The 20,927-nt window shown below is 44.5% G+C and overlaps 1 protein-coding gene across 14 annotated transcripts in view; it reads right to left on the bottom strand.

Moving 5' to 3' along the window:
* r3hdm2 (R3H domain containing 2) overlaps nucleotides 1-20,927 on the bottom strand; it is a 117,417-nt gene that overhangs the window by 12,186 nt on the left and 84,304 nt on the right. For 8 of the 14 annotated variants that reach the window (XM_014165955.2, XM_014165960.2, XM_014165956.2 and 5 more), the window contains 10 exons: nucleotides 18,950-19,090; nucleotides 18,636-18,744; nucleotides 18,253-18,348; nucleotides 17,792-17,841; nucleotides 15,072-15,128; nucleotides 5,120-5,355; nucleotides 4,691-4,887; nucleotides 4,411-4,488; nucleotides 2,756-3,052; nucleotides 1,534-1,672 (listed from right to left, as the gene is read on the bottom strand). In XM_014165955.2, coding sequence (XP_014021430.1) covers nucleotides 1,534-1,672; nucleotides 2,756-3,052; nucleotides 4,411-4,488; nucleotides 4,691-4,887; nucleotides 5,120-5,355; nucleotides 15,072-15,128; nucleotides 17,792-17,841; nucleotides 18,253-18,348; nucleotides 18,636-18,744; nucleotides 18,950-19,090 — 1,400 coding nt within the window. The remainder of the gene's footprint in view (nucleotides 1-1,533; nucleotides 1,673-2,755; nucleotides 3,053-4,410; nucleotides 4,489-4,690; nucleotides 4,888-5,119; nucleotides 5,356-15,071; nucleotides 15,129-17,791; nucleotides 17,842-18,252; nucleotides 18,349-18,635; nucleotides 18,745-18,949; nucleotides 19,091-20,927) is intronic. The other 6 variants (XM_014165957.2, XM_014165958.2, XM_014165959.2 and 3 more) reach the window with 6 other exon arrangements.

The raw sequence follows: 20,927 nt of genomic DNA, 5'->3' as shown, positions 1-20,927 counted from the left end.
GGCACGACTCCAACACCATCATTAAGTTTGCCAATGACAACAGTGGTAGGCCTGATCACCAACAACGACGAGACAGCCTATAGGGAAGTAGTCGGAGACCTGGCCATGTGGTGCCAGGACAACAACGTCTCCCTCAACGTGATCAAGACAAAGGAGATGATTGTGGACTACAGGAAAAAGAGGACCGAGCACGCCCCCATTCTCATCGACGGAGCTGCAGCGGAGCAGGTTGAGAGCTTCAACTTCGTTGGTGTCCACATCACCAACAAACTAACATGGTCCAAACACACCAAGACAGTCGTGAAGAGGGCACGACAAAACCTATTCCCCATCAGGAGACTGAAAAGATTTGGCATGGGTCCCCAGATCCTCCTCATCGACAGCATCCTGACTGGTTGCATTACTGCCTGGTATGGCAACTGCTCGGCCTCCAACCGAAAGGCACTACAACAGAGGGTAGTGTGAACGGGCCAGTACATCACTGGGGCCAAGCCATCCAGGATGCCATCCAGGACCTCTATATCAGGCGGTGTCAGAGGCCGGCCCTAAAAATTGTCAAAGACTCCAGCCACCCTAGTCATAGACTCTTCTCTCTGCTACCGAACGGCAAGCAGTACCGGAACGCCAAGTCTAGGTCCAAGAGGCTTCTCAACAGCTTCTACCCCTAAGCCATAAGACTCCTGAACATCTAATCAAAATGGCTACCCAGACTATTTGCACCCCCCCCTTACACCACTGCTGCTCTCAGTTGTTATCATATATGCATAGTCACTTTAATAACTCTACCTACATGTACATATTACCTCAACTAACCAATGCCCCCGCACTTTGACTTACCGGTACTCCTTGTATATAGGCTCATTATTGTTATTTATTGTGTTACCATTTCCTCTTTTTTTATACATCGTCTTTCTTTTTAACTGCATTTTTGAGAAAGGGCCCGTAAGTAAGCATCTCACTGTACAGTCAACACCTGTTGTATTTAGCACATGTGTCAAATAACATTTGATTTGAAATATTTTAGATATCTGAACCTTATTGGTGTTGTTTCTGTTGATCGTGTTGACTGGGTGGCCGAACGGACTCTCATATACAGTGTTGCCAAATCAGGTAGGCAGCGAGTCGGTCATCAACGCCTTGATGAAGGTTTTAATGCCTAAAACGCAACACACTGTTGATAAATGTTTATTCAGGAAAAACACAGTGTACAGGAGTCCTGGCTTTCCCCAGTCCTGCTTACTTTTCACCCACACTACTGGATCTAAGCAAGATTCTCACGCAACTGTGCATCTTCATTTTAATATGAAGTGTAGAAATGTAGTTGGCGTTTGGCCCCCCAACAAAATCGGAATTTGACATGCTAATGATCCTGTTCAAAATCTGGTAATTGGCTCTCAAAAACAGCTGTATTGGGTGCAAGTAGATTCATCTAAATTGGTGTGTGAACAAGGACGTGTTCGGATGTAATTTAAACTGCACAGCACTGTAAAGACAGTCAGATCGGTAGATGAGAGGGATGGGCATGGTACTGACCTGACTGCTGTGTGGGCTGGGGCATCGGCTGGGAGTGCTGGGTATGGGCAGGGTAGGACACCTGGTGAGACATGGGTCCAGGCCGGTACTGCTGCCCCGTGCTGGGGTACTGCCCAGGGGGGTAATACGACACATGAATCTGTGGGGGGGTTAGGTAGAGGGAGGGAGAGAGAAATACACAGTTCAGTTAAAACAAACTTTCCAACCAAAGTGCATGAATAGAGGAGCAAACTAGAAATCAACTATTGCACATCCAACAAACTATCCCAGACGGTGCAGGGTGCTTGCTTTCCACCCTACTTGTTTGACTCCATCTGAGTTAGCTCCCTATTGTTTAGTTCTGCGAGAGACACAGATCTGTAAGCTGTGAGCCTTATAGCTTTAGTGGCTGTCATGAAATGCACACTACAGGAACACTAGGGCTCTAGAGAAATCTCACTCTGCCCATGGTATTCTCCTTACTGTGAAAGCACTGCCACTAGCTACCTTAAAAACTGCTGAAAGAACTGCCACTTCCTCACGAAGCCAGCAAGAGACATCAGTGCAGCTATTTGCCAAATTCCTACTTGGGCATTGTAGGAACCCCAGTGTAGGGTCAATGATGTGGAGGTTTTGTCCTCCAGAATATAAATGAATCTTTTATGGATCCAAACGCCTCGTTACTGACTTGGCTGGAGGGTAGTGTGACGAGAAGAGAGAGAGAGAGGTATCGGGAGACCGAGAGGTATCGGGAGACAGGGAGAGGCAGCGGCAGGGAGAGGCAGCGGCAGGGAGAGGCAGCGGCAGGGAGAGGCAGCGGCAGGGAGAGGCAGCGGCAGGGAGAGGCAGCGGCAGGGAGACGCAGAGAGACATATAGCAAGGTGTAGAGAGGTAGAGATGTGTAGAGAGAGATAGAGGTAGAGAAAAGATGGCACAGAGAGAGCGCAGACATCACAGCCAGTCACACAGCACTGAGTGGGAGAGAGACACGGCCACACCGTCGCCGTGTGTGAATCCAGCTGCGATTTCACAGGAATCGCACCATTGACATTTTCTTACATTTGATGGTAAAGTTGTCTAACAAAAAGTGTTTGACTCTCTCCAGCTTCTCAAGCTGTGTGTGTACTTTCGGTCAACTTATATTCCAACTTCGGCTCTGTATTCATTATATTTGTGCACAGCTGCTGATGTAAAAAGGGCTTTACAAACATCTGATTGCAACAACAAAAAAACAATATAATACCTGTTGCGGGGGAGGTGGCTGCATGTATCCCTGTGGCGGTGGAGGGGGCTGCATGACGGTCTGGGAGGGAGGTGGTGGAAGAGGAGGGGGGTGGGCGTGTCCAGTGTTAGGCTGGTAGCCAGACGGAGGGGCCAGGGGCTGGCCTGTGGTGGCCATGATGTAGCCAGTCTGGGGTGGGGGGTGTTGGGTGAGGACAGTGGGCCCCTGGGTCTGGTACATGGTGGGGGGCTCCGGGGCCTCGCTGGAACCCTGTCTACTCAGAGTCATCTGGCTGAACTGGGGAGCCAGTTCCTCACCCTGAGAGAGAGAGACGAGGGGTTAGAGTTACTGACGGGTTGAAAACCGTAAACATACTGGGTAAAGTTCACAAAGGATATCAAGGATCTGGAAAGATTCTGTATGGAGGAATGGTCTAAGATCCCTCCCAACGTGTTCTCCAATCTCATAAAATATTTTAGAAAATTCCCTTTTTCCTCGCGAGGTGAGGTATTGAAAAGAGGGGCGTCAATTGACCCCTAGCTTTTAGATAATTGTTTTTATTACTTTCTCTGAGTAGTAGTATAAAATAATATAATACAATAAAAACGTGCGCATAGAACAAAGCTCAGTATAAAAAAATTGAAAATGGTTTGATCATCCTTATCGTGGGTGTCAATCATTTTGGACCCCACTGTATAACAGTATATACACTCACCGGCCAGTTTATTATGTACACCCATCTAGTACTGGTTCGGACACCCCTTTGCCTCCAGAACAGCCTGAAGTAGTCGGGGCATTCTACAAGGTGTCGGAAACGTTCCACAGGGATGTTAGTTCATGCATCACGCAGTTGCTGCAGATTGGACAGCGGTACATTCATGCTGTGAACAGCCAGTTCCATCTCATGCCAAAATGTGCTTTTGGGTAGAAGGTCTAGCGAATGCGCATGCCACTAAAGTAAACTGAACTTGCTGTCATGTTCCAGGCAATGTTTTTCCACTCCTCAATTGTCCAATGTCGGTCGAGTAAACCATTCCAATGTTTTTGCAACCACCTCCCCCTAACAAAAACAGCATTCCGAGATGCCGTTCTGCAACCCACTGTTGTACTACATCGTTATTTGTCCGTTTGTGGCTCGCCTGTTAGCTTGCACGATTCTCCTTCGACCCCTCTCATCAACGAGCTGTTTTCGCCCAAAGCACTGCCGCTGACTGGATGTTTTTGTTTGTCACACCATTCTCAGTAAACCCTAAACACGGTCTTGCGTGAAAATCCCAGGAAGGAGGACGTTTCTGAGATGCTGGATCCGGCGCGCCTGGCACCAACAATCATACCACCCTCAAAGTCTCTTAGGTCACTCGTTTTGCCCATTCTAATGCCTCGATGCATTCTGCCTGCTTTATGTGACAAGCCATGTGACTCATCCATTTGTGAATGGGGTGCGGTACCTAATTAACTGGACGGTAAGTGTATAATGGCTACAGTACACTCCACTGCTACTGAGCCTTCCATACCTTGCCTTTCTCACTATCAGTCGCATAAACAAATCACTATTAGTCATTAGACGAATGACATGGTAACATGATAATTCTCCATTTACACCAACGGCCTTACAAACGGCCTGTGTTCATGGTGTATCTGTTAGTACATGTGGTGAGACAGGATGGTAGTAGTACCATGTACTGCTGGGGAGGAGAGACAGGCAGCAGAACCTGGGGACAGGAGGATGAGGAGTAGGACACAGGCTGAGCTGGCTGCAGAGACCCCACCGGCGAACAGAGGGAGAGATGGAGGGAGAGGGAGAAGGAGAGGAGGAGATGCAGACAGAGTTCAGGTAAGGACACAGAGGGCAGTTATTGGGCAAAAGAAGAGGAAAAATGCAAGAATATACTAATTTCCAGTTACATTTTTCTACAAAAATGTTTATTAAGTTCATGCCATGAGCTTCTCCCTCACCTGAGCCATCATGTGGTTGTGATTATGGTTGTGGTTGCCCAAGGGGTGTTGCTGTGGGGTGGGCAGCAGGGCGGTCTGGGGAGGCTGGGTTTGGACCTGTTGGGAGGGGCAGGGCAGCAGGCTGCGACCCCCAGGGCAGGGGCCAGGCTGGGGGGCCGGGGGCTGAGGACACCCATCTGGACTCACCAGGGGCAGACCTGCAGGAGATAAAAGTCAAAACACAGAAACCGCACTGTCTGTTCCTAAACATTTCCGCACACTTCAGCATTTCTTTCCTCTACAATTTGTGAGCTTTCGTTACTCCCCAGACTGGCTCCTCTGGTCAGTATGGAGATGCTTGTGTGTGTGTGTGTGTGTGTGTGTGTGTGTGTGTGTGTGTGTGTGTGTGTGTGTGTGTGTGTGTGTGTACGCTCGCCATAAAATACGCACCAGTGCGTGAGCCCCTGCAGGAACCCTGTGAGCTCTTGTTGCTGCCCAGACTATCTCCTCTGGTTAGAATGGAGATGCCAGAGAAGCTGGATGCCTTTGTGACCGGGGGCCGCAGGGTCCTATTGGAGCTGTCTGAGTCTGTACTGCTCCAGGGCCTCGGCTCCAGGCACTTCATTTCACTGTCCGTACTGCTCTGGCGGCTGCTGGAAGCACGGCTGGAGCTCTCACGGTTACCCCTAGAAAGGGGAGAGAGGAGAGCGGGAAGTGAAGGGGAAGAGAAAGAGTGAAAGGGGAAGAGTAGAGAAGGACAGAGGGAGAAAGGGGAAGATGAGGGAGAGAGGTGGAGGGGGTAGGGTAGATGAGGGAGAGAGGGTAAGGAAGATGAGAGAGAGGAACAGAGGTGGTGAGAAAGAGGGCAGGAGAGAGAAAGGGGTACAGAGGCACAGGGTGATCAGCAACAGGTTAAGAGCATGCACGTTGACAGGGCGTGAGTTCGCTATAACCGCCGCCACCATGGGGCACTCGCCGTTCATAACGTTGACATCAGTAAACCGCATTCAACAAACCAAAGTGCAAATGCAATAAAGACGTCGACTGGCTGGTGAAACCAAAATTCAGGCAACAAACCACACAGTTACCACCACACACTGTAGTGCACCCTCCCCCAACCAGCACACACAACAAAAACCAACAGAGAACCACATGCAGGTGATGGATGCTTTATCCAATCAACACCAAGGTGAAAGAACAAAGGACGAGAAGAAGACATAAGGACAGCAGAATGAGGGTGTGTGACAAGGTCCATAACTCACACCTGACACACCACTACAAATACAATAAGGCCAATGGACAAAACACGCCCGCGCATAGACACACACACACACACACATATACAGTGGTGAGAACAAGTATTTGATAACCTGCAAAATCGGCAGTGTTTCTTACATACAAAGCATGTAGAGGTCTGTAATTTTTATCATAGGTACACTTCAACTGTGAGAGACGGAATCTAAAACAAAAATCCAGATAATCACATTGTATGATTTTTAAGTAATTCATTTGCATTTTATTGCATGACATAAGTATTTGATCACCTACCAACCAGTAAGAATTCCGGCTCTCACAGACCTGTTGGTTTCTTTAAGAAGCCCTCCTGTTCTACACTCATTACCTGTATTAACTGCACCTGTTTGAACTCGTTACCTGTATAAATGACACCTGTCCACACACTCAATCAAACAGACTCCAACCTCTCCACAATGGCCAAGACCAGAGAGCTGTGTAAGGACACCAGGGATAAAATTGTAGACCTGCACAAGGCAGGGATGGGCTATAGGACAATAGGCAAGCAGCTTGGTGAGAAGGCAACAACTGTTGGCACAATTATTAGAAATTGGAAGAAGTTCAAGATGACGGTCAATCACCCTCGGTCTGGGGCTCCATGCAAGATCTCACCTCGTGGGGGGCATCAATGATCATGAGGAAGGTGAGGGATCAGCCCAGAACTACACTGCAGGACCTGGTCAATGTCCTGAAGAGAGCTGGGACCACAGTCTCAAAGAAAACCATTAGTAACACACTACGCCGTCATGGATTTAAATCCTGCAGCGCACGCAAGGTCCCCCTGCTCAAGCCAGCGCATGTCCAGGCCCGTCTGAAGTTTGCCAATGACCATCTGGATGATCCAGAGGAGGAATGGGAGAAGGTCATGTGGTCTGATGAGACAAAAATAGAGCTTTTTGGTCTAAACTCCACTCGCTGTGTTTGGAGGAAGAAGAAGGATGAGTACAACCCCAAGAACACCATCCCAACCGTGAAGCATGGAGGTGGAAACATTCTTTGGGGATGCTTTTCTGCAAAGGGGACAGGACGACTGCACCGTATTGAGGGGAGGATGGATGGGGCCATGTATCGCGAGATCTTGGCCAACAACCTCCTTCCCTCAGTAAGAGCATTGAAGATGGGTAATGGCTGGGTCTTCCAGCATGATAACGACCCGAAACACACAGCCAGGGCAACTAAGGAGTGGCTCCGTAAGAAGCATCTCAAGGTCCTGGAGTGGCCTAGCCAGTCTCCAGACCTGAACCCAATAGAAAATCTTTGGAGGGAGCTGAAAGTCCGTATTGCCCAGCGACAGCCCCGAAACCTGAAGGATCTGGAGAAGGTCTGTATGGAGGAGTGGGCCAAAATCCCTGCTGCAGTGTGTGCAAACCTGGTCAAGAACTACAGGAAACGTATGCTCTCTGTAATTGCAAACAAAGGTTTCTGTACCAAATATTAGGTTCTGCTTTTCTGATTTATCAAATACTTATGTCATGCAATAAAATGCAAATTAATAACTTAAAAATCATACAATGTGATTTTCTGGATTTTTGTTTTAGGTTCCGTCTCTCACAGTTGAAGTGTACCTATGATACAAATTACAGACCTCTACATGCTTTGTAAGTAGGAAAACCTGCAGTGTATCAAATACTTGTTCTCCCCACTGTATATAAAATAAACCACTGTCACCACCACTTCATTGTTCTAACTATGGGGTTGTATATAGAAACCAGGCCCCCCGGGTGGGGTCTGAAGCGTTAAGTCACAAGCTCTGCTGGTCGGCTACTGTGCAGCAACCTAGCGATGCCTATTTTAATTAAACAGCGATCCATTGTGACTACTACATTCGTCGTCACAAAGTTCCACGTACTGACAGACAAATCGCGGGCCGGCAAGCTACAAGGAGGCTCATGCCCTCATGCCATAGACATCAAGGATCTCTCTCAGACCAGGATGAAAACTCCTACATCGATAATGATCCTTTGCTAGTTTTGGCCTCCTTCACCCGTTCGGCGTAATTTTTCTGGTGCCGTTCAGGCACGGTTCAAATTCTTCCATCTTCATGCGCCGTCGGGAGTTTCCCCATAGGAATACCTGGACGGTGTCAGCGCCATCACCATCTACCGGGTCTTAATGTCTATGATAGAAACACACTGTCTCGTTGGAATATTCATAGTGCTGTCACCCTGGGTGAGGGCTGCTGCCAAGATTATCAATCACACCTGGCATTATTAGAATGCATCCAGCGATGACCAAGACACTATCAACTTGTCATAACCTACTGTACTACCCCAACATCGGCTCACTGTCGCTATGTCTACGTCCTACGGCTTACTTTTTCTTACTTCTAGCTTAATCAAATATGGATTTTATTGCATCTCAATCAAATTTGACAAATGCAGGTTCGGGACAGTAACATGATGACAGTGTTTGAGTATTCAGACTCATTACCTAAAATGCTGACAACAAATGCTTGGATTTCTGACTAACAAATGAAAATTCAACTCAACTGAAATACAGTGGGGTGCGATGACTGCACATACTGTGGTAACCTGTTGGAGGGGAATATCCACAGAACAATAACAAGCTATACCACCACAAGACATCACAGGCAGGCAAAATGGCCAAGTCTGCTAAACTTGTCTGTGCCAGATATTCTGAGAAATGAATGAGGTATCCTAAAGCGGATTTGGACTTTGTCTCTGCCATCATTTCCTATTATAGCTTCTGGACATCGGAACAGCGATCACCAACCTTGATTTGGGATGAAAATGTCTACTTCAACGAGTCTGCAGCTCTGGATGTTCTGTTACGGTGACCGTATTACAGCCACACCAGCGGTCACGAGTCATGAAGGAAGTCAAATTCCACATGACGTTTAGTCACAGTAATTAGCCTTCTCCAAGCTCTGAAATTGCTGATGGTCATTAGTAAACTTGCTAACTGCCTGGTACTCAGCACTCTATTGTCCCTCTAATCACTCTGACGTCAATGCAAATGTAAGCAAAAATCTAATCAAACACTTAATGAGAGCCCATGAGCTCATGTTGCACAACATTTCTATAGACTGTGAAATGACATGAGAAACCTGTGATGGACTCTATTAAAAAGAGGATCCCATCAGCTTTCTCTAGGCTAGGCCTACTATATTAATCAACTTTCCTAAAATAAAGCACATTGCTCGTCTTTATAACAGGAGTATAGCCTACTTGGCTGGCATGAAATGGACCACGGAAAAAGCGTCCTCCATTTGTCATTTAAGTGCATAGATGACATGTATCCCCCCGTACCCCTTTTTGAGACAGCTACATGTTAATAGTCCATTCTAAATCAAAACAAATTAGACACATTTTACTTAGTGTATGTAAAGACAAGATTAAATCAAGAATAGTCTGATGGGTGACAATATTAGCCTATCACCTGTGATGTATATAATATCACTTGTGAATGATGCCCAGCGTAAGGAAAGAAAGCTTACATATTTTTTGCCGACTTTTTAAAATCAGTCCCACACCTCATTTAGCCTAGCCCATAGGCCTATATGTTTTGATAAGGTTTGTATCACAACTAAAATGCCCCCCCCCCAAAAAAAAATCTTAAAATTAAGCACATTAATCAGCTTTAAAATAGGTGTAGAGGCTAAATGGCATACAGTGGGGCAAAAAAGTATTTAGTCAGCCACCAATTGTGCAAGTTCTCCCACTTAAAAAGATGAGGCCTGTAATTTTCATCATAGGTACACGTCAACTATGACAGACAAAATGAGAAAATCCAGAAAATCACATTGTAGGATTTTTTATTAATTTATTTGCAAATTATGGTGGAAAATAAGTATTTGGTCACCTACAAACAAGCAAGATTTCTGGCTCTCGCAGACCTGTAACAACTTCTTTAAGAGGCTCCTCTGTCCTCCACTCGTTACCTGTATTAATGGCACCCGTTTGAACTTGTTATCAGTATAAAAGACACCTGTCCACAACCTCAAACCGCCACACTCCAAACTCCACTATGGCCAAGACCAAAGAGCTGTCAAAGGACACCAGAAACAAAATTGTAGACCTGCACCAGGCTGGGAAGACTGAATCTGCAATAGGTAAGCAGCTTGGTTTGAAGAAATCAACTGTGGGAGCAATTATTAGGAAATGGAAGACATACAAGACCACTGATAATCTCCCTCGATCTGGGGCTCCACGCAAGATCTCAACCCGTGGGGTCAAAATGATCACAAGAACGGTGAGCAAAAATCCCAGAAGCACATGGGGGGGACCTAGTGAATGACCTGCAGAGAGCTGGGACCAAAGTAACAAAGGTTACCATTAGTAACACACTACGCCGCCAGGGACTCAAATCCTGCAGCGCCAGACGTGTCCCCCTGCTTAAGCCAGTACATGTCCAGGCCCATCTGAAGTTTGCTAGAGAGCATTTGGATGATCCAGAAGAGGATTGGGAGAATGTCATATGGTCAGATGAAACCAAAATATAACTTTTTGGTAAAAACTCAACTCGTCGTGTTTGGAGGACAAAGAATGCTGAGTTGCATCCAAAGAACACCATACCTACTGTGAAGCATGGGGGTGGAGACATCATGCTTTGGGGCTGTTTTTCTGCAAAGGGACCAGGACGACTAATCCGTGTAAAGGAAAGAATGAATGGGGACATGTATCGGGAGATTTTGAGTGAAAACCTCCTTCCATCAGCAAGGGCATTTGAAGATGAAACGTGGCTGGGTCTTTCAGCATGACAATGATCCCAAACACACCGCCCGGGGAACGAAGGAGTGGCTTCGTAAGAAGCATTTCAAGGTCCTGGAGTGGCCTAGCCAGTCTCCAGATCTCAACCCCATAGAAAATCTTTGGAGGGAGTTGAAAGTCCGTGTTGCCCAGCGACAGCCCCAAAACATTACATTTTACATTTTAGTCATTTAGCAGACGCTCTTATCCAGAGCGACTTACAGTAGTGAATGCATACATTTCATACATTATTTTTTTTGTACTGGCCCCCCGTAGAGGAGATCTGCATGGAGGAATGGGCCAAAATACCAGCAACAGTGTGTGAAAACCTTGAAGACTTACAGAAAACGTTTGACCTGTGTCATTGCCAACAAAGGGTATATAACAAAGTATTGAGAAACTTTTGTTATTGACCAAATACTTATTTTCCGCCATAATTTGCAAATAAATTCATTAAAAATCCTACAATGTGATTTTCTGGATTTTTTTTCTCATATTGTCTGTCATAGTTGAAGTGTACCTATGATGAAAATTACAGGCCTCTCTCATCTTTTTAAGTGGGAGAACTTGCACAATTGGTGGCTGACTAAATACTTTTTTGCCCCACTGTACATAAGCAGCATGTGAGTTTTGATAATGGTGTTTTCCCGCTGATGGAACATTTGAGCTAACACTTCATCTACATTTTAAGATAAAACATTTTTTTCCCATGCTATTTTAATTTTTTATTTAACCTTAATTTAACTAGGCAAGTCAGTTAAGAACAAATTATTTACAATGACGGCCTACCAAAAGACATCCTGCGGGGACGAGGGCTGGGATTAAAAATAAACAAATAAAATAAAATATAGGACAAAAACACATCACGACAAGAGACCACAACACTACACAAGGAGAGACCTAAGACAACTACACAGCATGACAGTACAGCATGGTAGCAACACAACATGGTAACAGCACAAAACATGGTACAAACATTATTGGGCACAGACAACAGCACAAAGGGCAAGAGGGTAGAGACAATAATACATAACGCCAAACAGCCACAACTGTCAGTAAGAGTGTCCATCATTGAGTCTATGAATGAAGAGATAAAACTGTGGTTGTATTAATCTATCACATCCCACAACTGTCCCAGACTATGTTTGGAATATTTATTTATCTCACAGAATGTCAACTTTTGTATTATGGGGGATAGTAGATTGACATAGGCTAGTGCTTTTGATGTTCGTTAGGCCTACTCATCTTGTTGGCTGACGAAAAGTACGTGGACAGTTCTTCCAATATCATTAATAGGCACCTCGGAATTGGATAAGGACGTGCGCAGTTGCGTCCCCAATGTGTCTTGTCTTCACTTGTGATCGGGTCTCTCTCACAGGCTACATGACGGACAGCCATGTGAGTGAGAGGTATGTCGGAGCATGCAGAAAGAAGGGAATTTAAGTTATTATATTCAGCCCAAGGGCACAACGGCCACTGGCCGCAAAAGGCATGGATTTTTTTTAGGGGGCATTACGGCCACACCAAGGGGATGCTGCTGGGAAATTTGAGGCATTATTAAGTGCTTGTCAAATTGTAAATGAGAGACTGATGAAGTGTGTACAGCCTGCACAAAAAACAAAGCAGGGCTCATGCCTTTCATACAACTTTTTTCAAATCATCATTAGAGTCGCATAATGCAGCCTTAGACTGTATAAAAAAAATCTAAACATATAGCCCAATGTTTGTAACACAACTAAAGTTACATTAATAACTCTAAATTAAGCATATAGGAGTACCTGTTTCTTTGTTAACCGCTCAACACAGAATAGCCGCAAGCCCTCAAATCGTTTGGAGAAAATATCCTTTATTTTTTATTCATATTTGTTCAATTGTATTCTTCATACTATAAAATATGAGTGCAGCCCACATCCATATGGCATAGCCAGATCAGGACCAACATAAGGACGACTCAGTGTATGCTATTCTGTTCTTCTGAAAGAGACTTCATTTTCTTCATATCGTGTTTCTTTAGACCTGTCTAAAATAAATAATGAATTTATTGTGAAGGTATAGGCTATATTAAACGGATTTATTAGACTTTTTAAAATGTAGATGTTACAAAGGTTTGCATCAGTGGCTTGTCGGTTACGTGTGGAAGCCATTAGATCCTAAATGTGTATGTTAATTAACGGTCAATTACCGTGAGACCGGCAGTAATTTGCTTGACAATTACCGGCTGACAAAATAGACCGCCGTTGCCCTCTGTTCTATTGGCAAGCATGTAGTCACTGGAGAAAAAACGGGATGAGCTCCATTCAAGACTATCCTATTAACGGGACAAGAAAAACAAATATTCTATGTTTTTCAGGGTCGTGGCTGAACGAGGACATGGATAATTTACATTGAGAAAAAATATAAACGCAACATGTAAAGTGTTGGTCCCATGTTTCATGAGCTGAAATAAAAAAGATCCCAGAAATGATCCATATGCACAAAAAGCATATCGCTCAAATTTTGTGCACACATTTGTTAACATCCCTGTTTCTCCTTTGCCAAGATAATCCATCCACCTGACAGATGTGGCATATCAAGAAGCCGATTAAACAGTGGGATCATTACACAGGTGCACCTTGTGCTGGGGACAATAAAAGGCCATTAAAACGTGCAGTTGTGTCACAACACAATGCCACAGGAGCGTGCAATTGGCATGCTGACTGCAGGAATGTCCACCAGAGCTGTTGCCAGATATGTTAATTTATCAATTTGGCTGTACGTCCAACCAGTATCTATATCTGTGACCAACAGATGCATACCTGTATTCCAAGTAATGTGAAATGCATAGATTAGGGCATAATTCATTTATTTCAAATGACTGATTCCCTCATATGAACTGTACCTCAGTAAAATCAATGAATGTTTCGTTTATATTTTTGTTCAGTATACATCTCGCAGGTTTTTCTATGCATCAAGACCAGATGGCAGACTCGGGTAAGACGAAGGGAGGGGTGTGTCCCTTTGTTAACAACAGCTAGTGCACAATCTCTAATGTTAAGGAAGACTGAAGTTATTTTTTTTATAGAATATAAGCTGCAGACCATACTATTTACCTGCAGACCATACTATTTTCCAAGAGAGTTAATATATATTTTTATACTGTAGCTGTCGAGTTACCACCACAAATCAATGCTGGCACCAAGACCGCACTCAACGAGCTGTATAGGGCCATCGCAAACAAGAAAATGCACATCCAGAGTCGGCGTTTCATAGCCGGTGATTTGAATACAGGGAAACAGAAATTTGATCAGCATGTCACCTGTGCAACTAGAGGCGACAAAACTGTACATCACCCTAACTCCACACACAGAAACGCATACAAGGCCCTCCCTCGCCCTCCCTTTGGGAAATCAGATCATAACTACACTGAGAATACCAAACATTAGGAACACCTGCTGTTCGCGGCAGTCAAGTCATTCCGCCAAAAAGTTGTTTACAATCTAGCCGGTTGTGGCCACAACTAGACCTCGTTTCAAGAAATAATCGTATTTGTACACAATGACAAATGTGCATTGTTTAAAGTACACTTTTGTGTCTGTCACATACGACAGCTCCAATAAGCCCGCTATGGTGAACGAGAGGCTTGTAGAATCATGAGTATTTCAGAGTTTTTAGTTCGTCTTTTGCCGGTAGGGGTCCTGCGAGCTCTGGGCATTACTGAATCAAATTAACAAAGAGTCTTTTTTTTTTGACTGAAAGACATGAAAAGATCAGAGTCAGTAAAAAGAGTCAAACATCCTTTCACTAATGTCTATGGAACTAATTACAACCTACTCAAATCCCCTTTTCAACATCACTGAGCTAAGTCGGCTAAAGACGTTTCAGTATGATTGTTTCACTGCTGCAGATCACAACCAACACAGAGAGATCTCTCCTTAGGACACCGCAGACAGTAGTAGTAGAGACAACTGCTGTACAAGTAGTAGAGCAAAGATGAAGGGGTTACAAAACCAAACCAGATTAACAACCACCAAATCAACAAAAAAAATAGGGGGATGCAATGCAGTAGTACAGTACTATAAAAGATGTAGCAGTGATGATGACGGGTAGATAATAAGTAGTACCCACTCCCAGAAAAAACAACCACAAAGCAGCCATGCAATGGACCTCACAGTGCCAACCCCACGCCAAGCAAGAACACCCGGTGGCTGCGTCCGAAATGGCACCTTATGCCCTTTATTGTCCACTACTTTTGACCAGAGCCCATAGGTCTCCGGTCAAAAAGTAGCGCACTAAATAGGCAATAAGGTGCCATTCCGGACGCACCCAGTCAGTCATAAAATCACCACTAGATAGAGGGTAGATGGGCATGGCAACACAATCACAGACTACTAGAGTCACACATCACCCGGTTGTGTCAGTACCTAAAGATCTGTCTCCTCTTTTGAGAGCTAGAGGAGTAGCCTTCAGTGGAAAGTCTGCTGGGTGATAGTGGAAGGAGAGAAAGGCAAGGCCGGGGGTTAGTGGGTGGGTATAGGAGAGGGGGCCAGGTAGGTAGGTAGGTAACAGCGCTGCACTGTATCTAACCCCCAGAACAGAGAAATAATGCACACAGAGCAAAAATGTTGACAGCTCAAAACAAGGAACAAAGTTATCCTACTTCTTTCCTTCTCTCAGTACATCTGTTGAATAATCGTTCATCTCTATCAGAAAGGGCGAGGGTTTGAAAGCTATACTTATTTGTTTGGAATATATTTGGAAAACTATTCTCAGCTGCACATGAATATCAATTCACCCCACATTCCAACCAATGATTTATATACTGCTCCAAAAAAAAGAGAACACTTAAACAACACATCCTAGATCTGAATGAAAGAAATAATCTTATTAAATACTTTTTTCTTTGCATAGTTGAATGTGCTGACAACAAAATCACACAAAAATAATCAATGGAAATCCAATTTATCAACCCATGGAGGTCTGGATTTGGAGTCACACTCAAAATTAAAGTGGAAAACCACACTACAGGCTGATCCAACTTTGATGTAATGTCCTTAAAACAAGTCAAAATGAGGCTCAGTAGTGTGTGTGGCCTCCACGTGCTTGTATGACCTCCCTACAACGCCTGGGCATGCTCCTGATGAGGTGGCGGATGGTCTCCTGAGGGATCTCCTCCCAGACCTGGACTAAAGCATCCGCCAACTCCTGGACAGTCTGTGGTGCAACGTGGCGTTGGTGGATGGAGCGAGACATGATGTCCCAGATGTGCTCAATTGGATTCAGGTCTGGGGAACGGGCGGGCCAGTCCATAGCATCAATGCCTTCCTCTTGCAGGAACTGCTGACACACTCCAGCCACATGAGGTCTAGCATTGTCTTGCATTAGGAGGAACCCAGGGCCAACCGCACCAGCATATGGTCTCACAAGGGGTCTGAGGATCTCATCTCGGTACCTAATGGCAGTCAGGCTACCTCTGGCGAGCACATGGAGGGCTGTGCGGCCCCCCAAAGAAATGCCACCCCACATCATGACTGACCCACCGCCAAACCGGTCATGCTGGTGGATGTTGCAGGCAGCAGAACGTTCTCCACGGCATTTCCAGACTCTGTCACGTCTGTCACGTGCTCAGTGTGAACCTGCTTTCATCTGTGAAGAGCACAGGGCGCCAGTGGCGAATTTGCCAATCTTGGTGTTCTCTGGCAAATGCCAAACGTCCTGCACGGTGTTGGGCTGTAAGCACAACCCCCACCTGTGGACGTCGGGCCCTCATACCACCCTCATGGAGTCTGTTTCTGACCGTTTGAGCAGACACATGCACATTTGTGGCCTGCTGGAGGTCATTTTGCAGGGCTCTGGCAGTGCTCCTCCTTGCACAAAGGCGGAGGTAGCGGTCCTGCTGCTGGATTGTTGCCCTCCTACGGCCTCCTCCACTTCTCCTGATGTACTGGCCTGTCTCCTGGTAGCGCCTCCATGCTCTGGACACTACGCTGACAGACACAGCAAACCGTCTTGCCACAGCTCGCATTGATGTGCCATCCTGGATGAGCTGCACTACCTGAGCCACTTGTGTGGGTTGTAGACTCCGTCTCATGCTACCACTAGAGTGAAAGCACTGTCAGCATTCAAAAGTGACCAAAACATCAGCCAGGAAGCATAGGAACTGAGAAGTGGTCTGTGGTCCCCACCTGCAGAACCACTCCTTTATTGGGGGTGTCTTGCTAATTGCCTATAATTTCCACCTGTTGTCTATTCCATTTGCACAACAGCATGTGAAATTTATTGTCAATCAGTGTTGCTTCCTAAGTGGACAGTTTGATTTCACAGAAGTGTGATTGACTTGGAGTTACATTGTGTTGTTTAAGTGTTCCCTTTATTTTTTTGAGCAGTGTATATACACTAGATGACTGATAGTTAGCTTCAACACAGCCCTCCCTAAGGCTCCCATCTTGGAACTCCCCCACCGTTGTAAAAAATATTTAGGAAGTTATAGAAATGCATTTATTAATGTCTAAATTCGTTTTTGCCACATTTATTCTATTACAGACACCTTAATGCAGACTATTCAATTATATTATGTGAGCTAAAAATAACACTTTTTTTTTCATTATATAATTTTTAGAGATGACTAATGTTACTGTCCCCACTACAACAAAATATTGAAATACATTTAATTTTGTCTTGTAACATTTAATTGAAATACTATGAAATTCCTTTCGTTCCTGTGGAGGACGGCTCCTACTAGGGAGTGCCAATATGGCCGACTGGTTGCTTCAAAGCGTCTCAATGGCCAATACATAGCATCAGCAATCCAGGGTTTATACACATTAATTCCAACTCAGCAAAACCTAACCCTGGTTCGTGAAACTTCAACGTATATACTGCCAGAAGGATTATATTGCATGTGAACTTTTCGATGTCTTGAAATACACCTAAATGTAAGTTGGTGGCCTAGTTTGATGGTGCCAGGGGGTTTGGAACAGGGTTAGAGAGCCCTGATGTGACCAGACCACCCACTGACTGTTTCTCCTACACACCTAGGGGAGTAAACTGACTGGGGACTAACTCCATACTCTAGGGTCCCTTTACAAGTGCACACACGAAGCTGTCCATTGTGATGCATACTGTACTGTTACTGTGAGCTTACCTGTTGTCGTTGATGTATCCATTTTGAGAGGACTGAAAAGGAAGAGACACCTGTACATTACGAATAGCTACAGCTAGTCGATCCCAAAACTATATTTATTTATTAGCTATAATTGGACTGGGTAGTTTATTGAGAACATATTCTCATTTGCAATAACTGCCTGGACAATGAAAACTGACTCATGTCAATTTTGTCAAGTACTGTATAAGCTAAGGTTACCTAAGGTTCACTCCTGATCTCCAAGAATATTAACTTCACTTATTACTCTGCCTTCTAATTCTATTCCACCTGAATAGACTCTATTGTATGAAGTAAGCCATTCTCTCTCCACCCATAAGTTAATACAATTAGCTGTTAGTTTATACAGTGAGAGGAATGGTTAGTGGAACAGACAGTGGGGGACAAGTTAACAAGTTAGTCCAACTGTCCATCTCCACTGTTGAGTGTGCCCCACCACTTACTTCTCGGGCAAAGATCCGGTCTCGTACCCTCTGATACTCCTCCTCCCTCTCCTCTATTGATTTGCTGCGCCGCCCGTCCTGCAGCGGCACACGGATCTGCGATTGGACAAGAGGAAAGAGGGGCGGGATCAGCAACCTCATTGGACAGAAGTGGTATTCACTGAATACTCTTCAGAGCATCTTCTCAAAAATACAGTAAATGTAAGGTAAAACATGCGATTTCTTATTCAACGATTTGTTATCAATACTAAAGCCAATGGGATATGATATTCAGCCTTCTCATATCTCGTGTTGTATAAAGATCAACAAAGCTAAAGAGAGCAAGAAATACTTTTTAAAATCACTACATTATAAAAAGCTACACTTGAAGTGTCTATCATCACCTGATTATCATCCTTGTCCATACTAACATCGTCTCTCTTGAGGATAAACTTCTTCTGGAAGTCCAAATTCCTTTCATCCTTGATGTGCTCGGAGAACCTTTGATCTGGGCTGAAGAAGAAATCATATTCAGCAACTCTTGGTAGGACAATGGAAGATATGCATGTATGTGTTTCTTTGTCTTAAAAAGTTATACTAATTGCCCTCTAAGTTCTATTCATTTCCTTCTATGTTCTACTAATTGTCCTCTAACTTCTATTCATTGCCATTTAAGTTCCAGTCATGGTCTTCTAACTTCTACCATTCTCACACTTACATGCGTGTGTTGCCAGTCTTGTTGATGATGACAGCCTTGCCAGTCTGGTCTACGTTGTGGTCCATGCCAAAGTAGGCAGCTACACGGTGCAGCAGCATGCGGTGGTACGATGTCATCTGGGGGAACTTCTTGTACTGGTTACTGGATGGGAAAGGAGAAGATGACACCATATAACTACATACTTTAACTCATTTAATAGGATATCTGTGATGGACACCAACCTATCAGTCTAGTAATGATACCCTTGCGGAAGTACAGTGTCTCTGCACATCTTTCTTAGATGTCTTAAAACCTGTTGGGGATAGGGGGCAGTATTTGCACGGCCGGATAAAAAACGTACCCGATTTAATCTGGTTACTACTCCTGCCCAGTAACTAGAATATGCATATAATTGTTTGATTTGGATAGAAAACACCCTAAAGTTCCTGAAACCGTTTGAATGGTGTCTGTGAGTATAACAGAACTCATTTGGCAGGCCAAAACCTGAGAAGATTCCAAACAGGAAGCACTCTCTCTGACCATTTCATGGCCTTATTGATCATCTCTAACAAAAACAGGGGATCTCTGGCATGATGTGACATTTTCTAACGCTCCCAAAGGCTCTCAGAAGGCGCCAGAAAGCTGAATCGTGGCTTTGCAGCCCATGGCTGAAAAACAGTAGCGCATTTTGTAAGTGGCCGATCTGAGGACAATGGGACGGGGCGCGCGTGCCCGAGTCGACTCGGGACTCGCGTGCCCGAGTCGACATGTTTACTTTCTCTCTCTTTGAACGAAAACCACCACCCCCGGTCGGAATATTATCGCTTTTTTACGAGAAAAATGGCATAAAAATTTATTTTAAACAGCGGTTGACATGCTTCGAAGTACGGTAATGGAATATTTAGAAATTTTTTGTCACGAAATGAGTCGTGCGCATGACCCTTATTTACACTTCGGATAGTGTCTTGAACGCATGAACAAAACGCCGCTATTTGGATATAACTATGGATTATTTTGAACCGAACCAACATTTGTTATTGAAGTAGAAGTCCTGGGAGTGCATTCTGACGAAGAACAGCAAAGGTAATAACATTTTTCTTATAGTAAATCTGACTTTGGTGAGTGCTAAACTTGCTGGGTGTCTAAATAGCTAGCCCTGTGATGCCGGGCTATCTACTCAGAATATTGCAAAATGTGCTTTCACCGAAAAGCTATTTTAAAATCGGACATAGCGAGTGCATATAGGAGTTCTGTATCTATAATTCTTAAAATAATTGTTATGTTTTTTGTGAACGTTTATCGTGAGTAATTTAGTAAATTCACCGGAAGTGTTCGGTGGGAATGCTAGTCACATGCTAGTCACATGCTAATGTAAAAAGCTGGTTTTTGATATAAATATGAACTTGATTGAACAAAACATGCATGTATTGTATAACATAATGTCCTAGGTGTGTCATCTGATGAAGATCAAAGGTTAGTGCTGCATTCAGCTGTGGTTTGGGTTTATGTGACATTATATGCTAGCTTGAAAAATGGGTGTGATTATTTCTGGCTGGGTACTCTGCTGACATAATCTAATGTTTTGCTTTCGTTGTAAAGCCTTTTTGAAATCGGACAGTGTGGTTAGATTAACGAGAGTCTTGTCTTTAAATAGCTGTAAAATAGTCATATGTTTGAGAAATTGAAGTAATAGCATTTCTAAGGTATTTTAATATCGCGCCACAGGATTACACTGGCTGTTGAGTAGGGGGGACGCAAGCGTCCCACCTAGCCCATAGAGGTTAAAGGGTAATTGTCCACAAAATAAAATGGTCAAAACAACAAAATAAACTCGAGATGAGAGTAAAGACACCATTTCCTCACTTCCGGTTTGGAGCGAGCAGTCGCACCACGCTTCGCTCCACAGGTAATATTCCACTTCGCTACATTACAACGGCTTGATTTGTTTGATCTGAGCAATTCTTCTTAGCTAGCTACATAGCCGTCTTTGTATCAAAGA

The sequence above is a fragment of the Salmo salar genome, chromosome ssa22, assembly GCF_905237065.1.
Source record: "Salmo salar chromosome ssa22, Ssal_v3.1, whole genome shotgun sequence".
Classification (NCBI taxonomy): domain Eukaryota; kingdom Metazoa; phylum Chordata; class Actinopteri; order Salmoniformes; family Salmonidae; genus Salmo; species Salmo salar.
The sequence above is the reverse complement of the archived record's forward strand: the minus strand, read 5'-3'. Positions and strand labels throughout refer to the sequence as shown.